General features: G+C 43.9%; 1 protein-coding gene across 3 annotated transcripts; it reads right to left on the bottom strand.

Moving 5' to 3' along the window:
• Positions 1–2,057: 2,057 nt before the first annotated feature.
• Positions 2,058–12,761, bottom strand: pfkla (phosphofructokinase, liver a). Of its 3 annotated transcripts, none has more exons than XM_067252144.1 (22): positions 12,561–12,761; positions 11,918–11,991; positions 11,723–11,800; positions 10,519–10,708; positions 10,190–10,358; positions 9,513–9,557; positions 9,240–9,348; positions 9,029–9,124; positions 8,637–8,729; positions 8,177–8,302; positions 7,883–7,947; positions 7,726–7,789; positions 7,469–7,615; positions 7,256–7,326; positions 7,011–7,098; positions 6,664–6,816; positions 6,252–6,416; positions 5,740–5,801; positions 5,525–5,636; positions 5,259–5,358; positions 4,594–4,699; positions 2,058–3,498 (listed from the first exon to the last, which is right to left on the bottom strand). In XM_067252144.1, exons 1-22 carry the CDS (start codon positions 12,643–12,645, stop codon positions 3,351–3,353), a joined length of 2,346 nt encoding a protein of 781 aa, XP_067108245.1. In that variant the 5' UTR covers positions 12,646–12,761; the 3' UTR covers positions 2,058–3,350. The 3 variants fall into 3 exon arrangements, with proteins under 3 accessions (XP_067108245.1, XP_067108252.1, XP_067108257.1); XM_067252151.1 differs by having other exon boundaries at positions 10,193–10,358; XM_067252156.1 differs by lacking the exon at positions 9,513–9,557 and having other exon boundaries at positions 10,193–10,358.
• Positions 12,762–12,970: the final 209 nt, after the last annotated feature.

The following is a 12,970-nucleotide window of genomic DNA, read 5'->3' as shown; positions in this document are numbered from 1 at the left end:
CAGCCGAAGGGGCAGGTAAACCTAGCTGGGGGCTAGGCTGTCACCAACCTCCCAGTTAAAATATCTGTCCAGTTCTCATTCTAGGGACTTTATTGTGGAGGTGGATGTTCAAACAATTCAAGCTGGGCCATTTCACACGTTTCATTATAATACTTTGTATAACTGAAGTTTCATCAGTTATAGTATTCTTTTGCATTGTGACGTGACTCAATATTTCAGGATGGTTGTCAGGACATTGGTGAGGGAATGGCTGAGGAGAATCTGGAGGAAACTATCAGTCTGAACACACCAGCCTGCCCTCCATCTGAAGGAGATGCTTGTCCTGAAATGTGGTCCAACAAGGAAGTAATAGGTATGTGAAAAATTGCATTGTAATGTTTTAAAAGTCTTGTGTATTACACCTCTTCCTGTTTGTAATTTTAAGTCTCATTTCTCCAGAACAATTGCAGCCATCAGTTGAGGTTTCAAGTATGGATCGCAACCAAGGAAGTGTGCTAGATGTGCAGGTCTTTTACATGTTGTTCCTTAAGATTAAACAAAACGTCTTTACAATATTTTTTGAATCCGGACCCATAAATTGGACAGAAACGTATTTATTGAGTTGATAACAAAACTTCGGTTGATAACAATTTGGGTGGATAACAAAACTCATTTTGATCTTAGGTCAATACAGTACATCTCTTAGTATTAATATTCATCCAGTGTTAGCCCCATCAATACAGCGTTTATGGTTTTGTAAAGCATACAACATAAACGCAAGTTGAAATGCACTTAAACTCACACTGTTCTCTTATCAGGACGAGCCTCCTACTCTAGCTAGTATAGCAGAGGAGACGGAGGTGGTGGGGCAGAGAGAGACCGTGGACGAGGAGCAGGCACCTTTCAGGCACATGATTGAGGAGGAGCAGGGGGAAAAGAAGCAGTCTTCCCTAACTTTGATGGCCTGTACTCAGTCTTCCCCTTCTAGAGCTTTTACCAGTCAGGGTTCACCTCCCAGAGAAGGTCCTCATATCTCCCCACGGAGAATGAAAGCGGTGTCAAGTACCCCGACCTTCTCACTTGTGTAAGATAACTCAGTCATTAAGCCTGACAATGAGGTTAATCTGACCATTTCAGTAAGTTTAATATGTCCTGTGTAACATTATACCTGGCTAAAGAGTTGTTAACGAGAGGTGGTCAGTTGCTGGGTGGATACCGTTTACCAAGAGCAGGATTGGTTTGAACATTGGTGGGAACAAACTTTTTTCCCCAACCTTTATGCTAACATTACCCCTGCTCTGTCGCAGTTTTTTGGTGCGGACGTGTAAATGGTCTTTTGGTGGACTTGCGCCCCTAAACCTCTGTCTGTGCCCCTGCAGCTCCAGCCCCAGCAATTCACCCGGTCACCAGGAGAGTGTAGATGCCACATCTCCAGGCTTCCTGTTCTCCATGAGCTCTGCCACCCCAAGCTTCTCAGGGTTCGACTGTGGCTTCAACATGGCCTCGCCACAAGCAGAGGTGAGGGCAGAAAAATTGTAAGACAAGGCCTGAACGACCATCTGATTCACTGTTTTAGAATGCAAATGTCTTCTTTCCTATTACAGGACTCTCCTTTTACTTTCACAAGCTCCTATTTCAGTGACAAGGTAAGAGTGTGGTATATATACTTAGCTGAGTAGACCTTATAGTTCAAGCTCATGTCTTGTTTGTTGTTATCCAGAAACCCTCTGGATCCAAGTCCACAAGTGGTAAGTACTTGCTATGGATGTTCTGTTATAGGCCTGCTGATGTACTGGTATGACACCTGTGTGAGTTATAATGTTTCTGCAGGCTTTCCCTTTGACCAATCAGAGAAGTCGGAAGACGACTTTGAGTTTGCATTTTCTGACCAGAGTCCTGTGAACCAGGAAAGGGGAGGAGCTGTGGATGCATTGCCATTCTCCTTCAACTTTGGAACATTTTAACAGAGATTCTGATTCAGGTCACTTAACTATGGCTGTTCTTCATATCAGTTTACTTCCTGTTTGGTTGTTGTGGGAAACTAACATAAAATGTCAGCCATGCAGTTGCAGCACAGAAGATTGAGAAAAACCTTTAGTATATATTTTCTGAATCTTTAAATTTCCTTTTTAAATATGCTGTTTGGAAACTCCCTTTATATTTAAGTCGAAATTATTTGTTGACAATTGTTTTTCATATTAATGATTCACAAATACACACAGGTAAAAACAAATGGCTAAGAATTGTCAATAAAATAACGTCTTTAGAACTAAGTGTTTATATTAATGCTACAGCCTCAAATTACATTACAATTCACATTAACAATTATTCACAGCTCTGCTTTGTGGACATTGCTACTTAGCTCATCTTTTACAATTGCAAAAACAGAAAATAATCCTAAACTTTAAAGGTAATTGCACCTTACCCAGTGTTCTGAAAATGTCTGTGATTTACTGTTTGGTGTAACTGTATTGATAAACAAGATTTCCAGCAGTTATCTACCTCTATAAAGAGTAGAAAAGAGACGCACACTAACACCCAATTTAGAGAGTACAAATGATTATCAAACATCAACCGAAAGCTACACCAATTGCACAGGCCAAGGTCAAGGCCTAAGACAACTAAAAGATCCAATGCCACTCATTAAAAATACTTAATTGGAAAATACATGTTGGAAGTGTCACAATAAAAGTTAATTTCATTCAACATCATTACAGTTCATGACATCAAAAAAGCATGTTCAAGCACCAAGTAAGTGTACATCTCAAAGCTCAATTACATAACACAACAATCTGATATTTTCCCTCTGTGACAAACATTCAAAAGTATGGATTTGCATTGGGACCTGAGCAAAACTTCACTTTTAATAAACAAAGAATTGTGTATGCTGTGTGATCTTTTGACTGTTCAACAAATGTGTTTAAATATATAATTTCATATATTCATCTATAGACAATTTGGATAAGGTAAAATAAAAATTATACTATATATTGCATTTTTGTATTATACATTTTGTATTTCTTTGGGCCCTCTTGACCTGGATTTTTTTCTCTACACCTTATCAGCCTTTTAGATTTGTTTTGTAGTCATTATTATATTTCTATAAAGGTACATAGCAATACTTGGTCTACCTCATTCAATTACATTCCTACTGTAGGTATGGCAAGCTTTTCAACAATAAGGAACTGAGGTTTAAACTGGATTTCAGTATGTTTCAACAGTCTTTCAGGCACATTACACAGATGTAGGGACAAGGACTCCTCTTTAGACAGAGAAAGGAAAGACAGTTGCGGAATCATGGATGGAATGTAAAGATGAAATCATGGATGGAATGGTGGTGAATGGAAAGACATTCAAGGGTTCCAGAATGTTTAGAAGCCAGTATCTATGCTGAGGGACCTGCGGGTCACATGTTCGATCTCCCCAGGGACGTAATCGCTGAAGCTGGTCTGGTGCTTGGCCAGCATCTTCAGCATCAGACGCAGGTTCAACCACCACTGTGTCTTAGGCATCCTGTGTCTAGGCCAAGGAGATGAAGATAACTTAGAAATGCCATGGTTTACAGCAAAGGTTTGCAGTAAATTCTCGCTGAACAGTTGACGGTTGTCATTATACACAGAGTTTGAACTAAAACTCCAGATATTAAAATTAATGGTGGGCATAGATTTGTTTTTAATCTAGATTAATCTCACTGTAATATTGGCGTTAATCTAGATTAAAATGGCTCATTTGAATTCCGCCGAAGGCATTCAGAATATGTGTGCTATCCAAATAATGACTAAAAGTAAGTCTTTGAGAACGGGTTTCCCAAGCCAGGTGGCGCATTAGACCAGGAGCTCATCTCCTGTTTCCAAAATGCATCACAAACTGCTTGAGAAAGCTATTCTACTATGATAATTGGTGATGAAAATAAATTATGTTCAATAAGATGTACTTGTGTTTATTAACTGTTTATTAGATTAGTTAGCTTGGCTGATAGAGCTGTGCTGACGGGCTTGCCTCGGTTGCACTCAATCATCGTAGTTTGACGACGACTCTTCCCCTGCGCTACATCAGTGCTTGGCCCGGCATCTTACGCATTAGCTAAGGCCGGGATGCTTAGCGTTTAGGTGGTATTTGAGACTGGAAGAACTCCTACAGTAAACGAATTCCGCATAGCACAAGGTGCAAACAACCTTAGTCTTGTCGAGGTTTCCATTGGGAAGCTTCTTAAAAATACATTTTCCCTGAAGCAAACCAGGCGGCTTCATAGCTGCATCCATGTTGGCACGTCACGTTTGATGTGATAATTTCATACACAAAGCATACACACAGGTTCGAAGACTCGTTCTCGCCCCCTACAGTGCAATTCGGCTAGGTATACATCCGCGCTAAAATATCAAGGTGAAAGTCATCATAGCTTGCGTAGTATAGACCCAGCTCCCAACCCAACTTTGAGAATAGATTAACGGCGATATATTTTTTATCGCCGATAAGAGTCGCAGATAACGGCCCACCACTAATTAAAATACAATCTATTCTTCAGTTTGTATACACCTTCTAACCATTATGATATATGCAAATATGATGATTGACAGCAATAGAAAATCTGACCAGGGTTCCAATGTCACTCACTCAAAATCAGTCATGGCCTTTAGTTCAGTCACAGGGATGAAGGAGAGGACCTTCTTGTTGAGGCCGATCACACAAGCTGTGTTCGGGGCGTTGGCGAACACACGTCCTGAGACAGTAGAACAGACATTTTAACAACACAGTCCACAGTCCTCTAATCCAGTGGTTCCCAACCCTGGTCCTCAGGGCACCCTGTCCTGCCTGTTTTAGATGTTTCCAGCTCCAACACACCTGATTCAAATGAATGGTCATAAGCAGGCTTCTGCAGAGCTGGATAACAACCCATTCATTTGAATCAGGTGTGTTGGAGCTGGGAACATCTCAAACAGGCAGGACAGGGTGCCATGAGTACCAGGTTTGGGAACCACTGCAATCCCACTGTCCTCTAATCCCTCACTCCTCTAATCCCACAATCCTCTAATCCCACTGTTTTGTAATCACACAGTCCAGTAATACTAGTTTTATAATCCAACAGTTTTATAATCCCAGTCCTCTAATCCAAGTCTTCTGTTCCGCAGTCCTGTAATCCCACTATTTTCTAATCTCAGTCCTGTAATCCTACAGTCCAGTAATCCCAGTCTTCTAATCCCATTGTCCTTTAATCCCACTGTCCTCTAATCCCACTGTCCTCCCTGCTCTGAGAGGAGAAGTGTCTTGGTACAAGGTACCTTGTCTGTAGTTGTCCGCCATCTTCTCAGAAAGCCACTGCACAGCCTTCACACCCAATTTAGTGCCGAAATTTCTGTCAAAGGGTGAAGGGGCCCCACCCTGGAGAAGAGAAGCAAAGCATAGTTATGAACATGTCCTAAATGATTTAAATATATATGTACATGAGGACGTGCGTGTGAGACTAATGTTGAATTCTAATCAAGATTATTCTCTTTGATAAGAAATATAACATGTCAAGTTTGAATACGGTGATGTCATTTCCTACTTGCTGGAGATGCCCGAGCACATTGACACGGCAATCGAAGATGCCCTTCCCCTCTGCTGAATACAGCTTGTGGATGAAGTCAGTGGTGTAGTGGACATGGCACTTCTCGTTCCTGTGGAGGCACAACACCGATAGTGAAACCACCACAGAGGAAGTCCAACAGCTACTGAAGAGCTGTGTTGACTGAGACCTGCTACACAGATTAAGTGTCCTACCTCAACACCAGTCCTCGCTGGATATCCTTCCTCATCTTCTCTGTTAAATGCTCCACGTTAGTCTGTGAAAGGGACATGGTTGTAAGATGACAGGGGGGACATGGTTGTAAAATGACAGGGACATGGTTGTTAGTCTAAGAAGGACAAGGTCATTAGGGTCACATGGACAAGGTTATACAGTTAAAAAAAGAAGAAAACGTTCAGAAGGTGAAAGGTCAAAATGAACTCATGCACATCATTTCAATGTTCAGAAGGTGAAAGGTCAAAAGATGCGATTCATTTCAAAGACAAGGAATGCTGACAGGAGAAGCATAATTGTTTCTAGCCCTTCTAATCCATACAGATACATCACAAACAAATATTTTTGGGTCTTAAAAAGCTCCAAGTCATCTGGTACATCAAGTAAGTCATCTGAATCGTTTATTTCAAAAGAAACAAATATTTTCACCTAAGATGGGAAGCTACACATTTTCATGCATGTATTTCCTTGTAGAAATTTGCTTGTTTCTCACCTTTAAGTCGTGGATGTTGATAGGTTCCTCAAATATGTATGCTGCATCAGCACCAACTGCAATACCAGTGGTGGTTGCCAGGTATCCACAATAACCCCCCATAGTCTCCACCACAAAGACACGCCTTTTGGTTCCAGAAGCTGATTGCTTGATCTTGTCACAACCCTGGAGAGGAAGTCAGAGAGGACGTAAACCAATTACATCACAAAACACGTTACCTGTCATCAATCAACATGACGTCATATCTGTTTTAACAGGAAACTAATCAGACGTCTGCAAGGATGACCTTGAAATAAAACAACTCCAGACAAACATGAACTGGCTTTGATGTCGTAAGGATACTCAAGCAACGTCAAATAAGGCAATATGCTGGGCACTGTTCCTGGTCAACATGTTGTCTGTGTTGTCTCACCTCCATGGCAGCATTAACAGCCGTGTCGGCCCCCAGGCTGAAGTCCGTGCCGGGCACATTGTTGCTGATGGTGGCTGGGATGACCACCATGGGGATGCACAGCTCGTCATAACGACCCCGTGCTTCAAACAGCTCCAGCACACCCTTATAGGCCTGAGGAACGCAGAACACGGGTATGGAAGGTCAGGGAATATTACATTGATGGTATGATCAAGTTTCAAGTTGATTTGACATGCAAGTACATGAACATTCTTGGTCCTGATAATCTCTACAGTTTCCTTGCGGCATATCCTAATATTATATTAGTTTGGAGCATTCTGGTGTGCTGTTGGGGTTTCAACTGGTACCTCGAACCCTCCGACAATCAGCAGGCCTTGGATGCTGTACTTGTTGATGTTTTCCACAATTTTCTCCATGCACGTGCTTGGGAGGGTCCTGATAAAAATTAAAAAAGAAAGAAAGAAGAAAGCAGAGACACAAAATTCAGGTCAGCTATCTTGTTCATGCTACATGTTAGAGGAGACAACACTGTTAGCATTGTTTGACAGCTTGACAGTCGTGCCATATCTCCTGTACTGTAGCATTTCCATACCGCTTGGTTCCCAGCAGGGAGCCACCCTGGCCAGTCCAGCCAGCCACACTGTGCCACATCATCTCAGTCACCTGGAGGAAGAGAGCAGGAAGACATGTTTGTATCTTCGCCCCAACATTCACAACACCCGTCTTTATTTTAACCAGGCCAGGCCTCTGTAGAGCCAAAGAGTCAACTATACCAGTGTCGTCGTTATGAGGATGTGAGACCTACCGCTCCGTTGGCCAGGCCTTCAAAGCCATCGCTGACAGCGTAGACCTTGTGACCGGAAGCCAGCGCCACCCTGGCGGCCGACCTCACCGCAGCATTCATACCTGCGGCTGGGGCGCCCACGTTCAAGACAGCCAGGGAGCAGTTAGTCTGCCAAACACAAACATCTTATTCCCTGGTCCGCACATGGTGTGGATGACAAGGGCACTCAGGTATCAGAAGGAGATCATTTGGACCAGAAAGACAGAGTGGTCCTGTACCTTGGTCAGGGCTGGCTTATGGTAGGACAGCAGCTTGTAAATGTTCCAGTTGTTTTCAAAGCTCCTACAGTGGAGACACGGTATCATTGCAGGAAGAAAAAAAGACGACGTGGGAAAATGTACTGAAGTCATGTAATTCCAGGACCAGTGTTCTCACCCTCCTCGCAGTTTGATGGCCTCGTCAAAACGCTTCTCATTCATGGCCTTCTGCACCTCCTTAGTCTACCGACAGAGACAGACAGTTAGATGTTGAGATAAACATAGTCCCCATTCTAGAACCACACCCACTAGAGCAACTGACACAAAATATGAATTACAAAGCTTTATTGTTTGCAGCCAATTCTAACACAAGATATGAGGTTATGATAGAATATGCAGAGGGCACATCTACCTTCGCTGTTCTTCTGATCTAAACCAGGAGTGGCGTTCAAGGTGTTTGAGGGGAACTCACCATCTCCACACACTCCATGAGGGGCAGCCGCATGGCCTGGTTTCCAGACAGGCCGATGACACATGCAGGGGTGTCTGGGCTCGCCTCCAGCAGCGCCACCACGGCCTCCACACCCACCTTACTGCTCTGCACACACACACACAGGAGGACGCACATTAATCTTAACTGAATAACAAAGCACTGGTTCAGAGAAGTGTAGGGAAGGTATGATGTATGTGCTAACTAATGGGTTAACACCCTTATACATGCCATGTAACAATGGCATTGTCTCTAGACGCATGTTAGTTTGGATGAACAGATATATACCCCACAGTATGGATATACTGTCCTTTATGTATGATTTATTAGAAGGATTTACAGATGCATTACTCCATCTGTGGGCATTTGTGACATTGCTTGTAAAAAGGGAGGATAATGTTTGACTTGATTTGAACACAGACCAGCATATTCTCGAACTCACCAGGACCCTGTCGAAGGCAGAGGGCGTGCCTCCTCTCTGGACATGACCCAGCACCGTCACCCTGGTGTCATAGCCGAGCCTCTTCACTACCAGCTGCAGGGACAGGGGACAGACGTCAGAGAGCACAACACACTCTCATGACCACCACCTGGGTTGTGTCAAGCTTTCTCCACAAGGAGATAGCTACAGCTCAGTGACATTTGACTGCAGAATAAGTTGATGCAGATTCAAATCCCCCACCCCCTTATGGACATTACTTGAGATAACTTCTGCTGGATTAATTTATATGAATTAATTATATAAGAATGAGCTCAGTAACACAAAACCCATCACAGCTCAGAAGCCTGTATGAACAATTGCTTGACAAATACACAGCAGACATAAAGACATACATCCTTGATGTAGTTGGAAGATATTGGCTCTCCGCTCTTGTTGATAGCCCCCTCAGCGATGATGATGATGTTGAGTCGGGATCCCTTACTGCGACTCTACACAACAACAATGACAGTGTTAAGACCAGAGCCTTTTCATTTTAGCTCCTTCCCAACATGACCATGCTGGTTTCTTCTGCCCAAACCCTGAACCTGCCAGCCCAAGCCTCACCCCCTCCAGACGGGCACACATGCGGTCCTCCCAGCCCTCCTCTGGGGGCGCCTCTGGTATGAAGAGCCAGTCTGCTCCGGACGCCAAAGCAGACACCAGCGCCAAGTACCTGCATTAGTATAGCCTCATTAGCATAGAACCTGCAAACACTAAATATGGTACTGGATCCTGAATAATCTCTGCTTGACACAGTTAAGTTATGTTTGCAACATCCAGTAGTGCAGCAAACGAACCAATCAGTGGAAGAGCACAAATAAGCCTAATATAACTCACCCACAGTGGCGGCCCATGACTTCCAGAACAAACGTGCGCTGGTGGCTACAACATAAGAAAGAGGTTTACCAACACATGGCCTTCAGGTATTGTTTTATGGCTAGATACACCATGTTCATACAAACATTTTCCTAAGCAAGTGTCATTTTATGCTGTGAAGCTCCACTGTGGTCTGTGTTCAGACAGCCCATGGACCAGACAAGGCATGCAGAAGCTTGGCTGCAGGAGAACATGTCAGATCATGAACAAACACGCTGAAATCCATCAAAGAAAAGACAGGAACAGATCCTCAGAGCACAACATTCCACTGATAGATCTCTCATCTTGAGAAGGTTCCAGATGATCCAGTTTGCCATGCTCTTCTCTGAGAGATGTTTTCACATCTTCTGAGAGGGTTTAGGTTGGATCTCAGATGTTGACATCTATCACAAACTCCATTCACATATTGCACATCAAGATGCTGAGACCAGCCTGGGACTCAGCCCCTGGTCTGCAGACCTCCAGTGTGTAACCTCGGGCCCACCAGATCGGCACCCACCCTGCACACCACGCCAAGAACCAACAATGTGTTGTCCTTTAAAATTTAGCTTGGTGTGTAGTGATGGTGTTATGGAGTTGACTTATGATCTAAATGTAAGTTGTGTCTACTCTGGGGTAGTGTCGGTGTTGTGTTAGACTACCTCTGGGCGGTGGTGGTGATGGCATCAACGATCTCCATGATGCGGTGCAGAGCTGAGTCGGCTCCGATGGTCATGTCTGTCCCACAGAAGTCGTTGTCAATGGAGCCCACCAGCCCTACGATATTTAGGTGGTTGTGCTGCTTAGCTAGTGTGTCTGTGATCCTCCCTACACAAAAAACACACAGAAAACAAAACAAAAAATGTACATTCAAAATATATTAAAACCACACCCCCACATTTTTAACCCACACCCCCAAACAGGATATTCTTCATTCCCGGACAGGAAGCAGCACCTGTTCAGGTGTTTGGGAATACACCATAGATACCTTTCTGCACCAGCTCTGTCAACAGACCGCTCCACTCGCCACGGAAGATGTTGGCCCCGGTGAGACTGCCGTCGCCACCGCACACGCACAAGTTGGTAATGCCGCGCTTCACCAGGTTGAAGGCTGCCGCCAGCCTCCCTTCTCGGGTGGTGAAGGCCTTACAGCGGGCGCTGCCGATGACCGTGCCCCCCTGGAAGGAAAATACAACACACATGGTCGTCAGCGCTAACGACACAGACTTCTCTCAATCATCTCAGTCCTATAGTCACACCAGATTGTGGACAATGGATGGTTCAAGTAGTATCAGGACAACTTGTCTGACCCAGGGATCAATGTCCATGGATTACCCAGAATTAAACATCAATAACATGGAGAGTGGTACCAAACAGCACAAAGGAGTGCCCCTCAGTCCTCATAAAATGAGTCTCTATTTACTACCTGTACAAAGCAAGCATTTTCCAAAGCACCTGCAGAAGGACTGTGCAGGGCCGAACGGGATGTTCAAAGCTAGCTTTGGTACTAGGTCAGAAAGAGCAGGCAGGCACTACCATGAAGTACACAACCAACGATAATGAGATGACACCTCATTATGACCAGATCTGGGTGGAGCCACTGGGTAGCTAACAATGGCCAAATGACCATTGCAAAGCCGTTCACAATGATGTAATCACAGTGACCTTAGACTGAGGCCACAAATCTCTTCCATTGATTAAGACAGGGCTTCTACAAAGCCCTTCACTCCACTTGTACAACTGCATGACAATGTTGGGCTCAACACACAAAACAAGGCTGCTTCAAAAATGCATAGCAGGAAGGCCTGGGCTGAGACCATAGCTAACAGATCTCCTTAGCAGGATCTAGTGACGGGTGCTAAACACCACATGCAGCGGGACTTCTTACCAGTTCTCAACCAGAACTAGAGGGCCAGGAGAGAAGAGATACAAAGAGAGAAAGAAGGATGAGGAAGAGAAGAAATAGCTCAGTATGTGCAGTAACAATAACGTTGCTGAGAGAAAAAGAGAGAAAGAGTGAGAGAAAAAAATAAAGAGACAGGGAGGGTAAGACAGAGCAGATGAGAGAGAGAGATGTGGAATCATTGTCCATGTAGTACAACTATTGTTACAGAACAGTATCTTAACAGTATCTTGTCATAACCTGAGCCTGGCTAGGACTCCCAGGAGCAGGATGCAGCCTCCATTATTACCTGCTGGATTATGTCAGTCACACTCTGCCAGTGGGCCAGTTTAATGTTGTCTCCTCCATCCACCAGCCCTTGGTAGCCCTGATGTAAAACATGAGAAGTGACTCCAAGTTAATCATTCACAATGATATTTGTGTGTGATTCAAAATGTCTGATAATAATACGCAATTAATCTCATTTTGGAGAATAGATGATTACCTCATAGATTAGATACATCTTTGCTCCCACATATATGCCCATTCGGGTCACAGCGCGGACAGCCGCGTTCATTCCTGGGGACGAAGGTCATTTATATTCCCTAAGTCAATCAGTGTAACAATCGATCAGTCACTGCAGTCTATAGACTAAGTTGGACTGCGTCAATCACGATGGACAATAGCTACAGAAGGACCACAAGTTCAGAGGAATGATTCGTTTTCCAATTTGTTCCGTAGACAATTGATCTTCCAAGCGGTTGCTGATACGGAGCACGTAGGCTACTAGGTATACTTCACGCCCATTACCGTGGGCGTTGCTATGATTAAGACTCAGTTTCTGATTACGACTTGAACGTTCTGTGCATGAAGATACAACCACGTTCAAGAAACATACATAGGCTTCAATTTAACATAGGTACATTAATGAATCTACAAAGGAGTATATTCTGTGGTCTACGTGGTTAACACGATCTGTCAGACAGGTTCATCGTCGTAGCCTTGTAAAATAACCCACTAAAAAGCACTGTCGATCTTTCTTTATTCTTAACATTTGCAACATTTAACATTTCTTTAAATCGATTCGATTATTTAGGACTGAAACACAATTGTCGACTTTGGCAACAGTGGGCTTGATTTCATCGTACCTTGTGCATCTCCACCACTAGTAAGAACGGCGATCGCTCGTCCAGCGCCCGTCATCTTTAGTTTTTCCAAATCCATCGAGGACATTTTGGCTGCGGCGGTATAGTAACGGCACTTGCAGACTTGTGTTGATAAACGCGACTATCTTTCCTCTCTTGAGAGAGAAATTGGGCTAGTGGGCAACCGAGATGACCTTCCTTCCTTGGTTTGTTTTACTGTGACTCCGCCCCGAAAATGCAGTTTGCGTAACATCTAGCCAAAGTGGTTGGATAGAGCAATGTTTTACCCAGTCGTGGTAGGCGCTATCGAGGTTCAGTCGATTGCTATCTAAAAATGCTGCAGGTTATGGAAGCAAATCGATTACCAAAATTCAAATGCATTTTCAGAAATGCATTTGCATTTTAAGAACGTG

The sequence above is a fragment of the Osmerus mordax genome, chromosome 2, assembly GCF_038355195.1.
Source record: "Osmerus mordax isolate fOsmMor3 chromosome 2, fOsmMor3.pri, whole genome shotgun sequence".
In the NCBI taxonomy this organism is placed as follows: Eukaryota; Metazoa; Chordata; class Actinopteri; order Osmeriformes; family Osmeridae; genus Osmerus; species Osmerus mordax.
The sequence above is the reverse complement of the archived record's forward strand: the minus strand, read 5'-3'. Positions and strand labels throughout refer to the sequence as shown.

Coding starts and splice junctions, on each gene's coding strand:
- pfkla (XM_067252144.1), bottom strand. CDS start 12,645: ATGTCCTCGATGGATTTGGAAAAACTAAAGATGACGGGCGCTGGACGA. Junction 6,817..7,010: donor TGATTGTCGGAGGGTTCGAG/GTACCAGTTGAA, acceptor TGCGTTCCTCAG/GCCTATAAGGGTGTGCTGGA. Junction 5,637..5,739: donor CAGCGAGGACTGGTGTTGAG/GTAGGACACTTA, acceptor GTGCCTCCACAG/GAACGAGAAGTGCCATGTCC.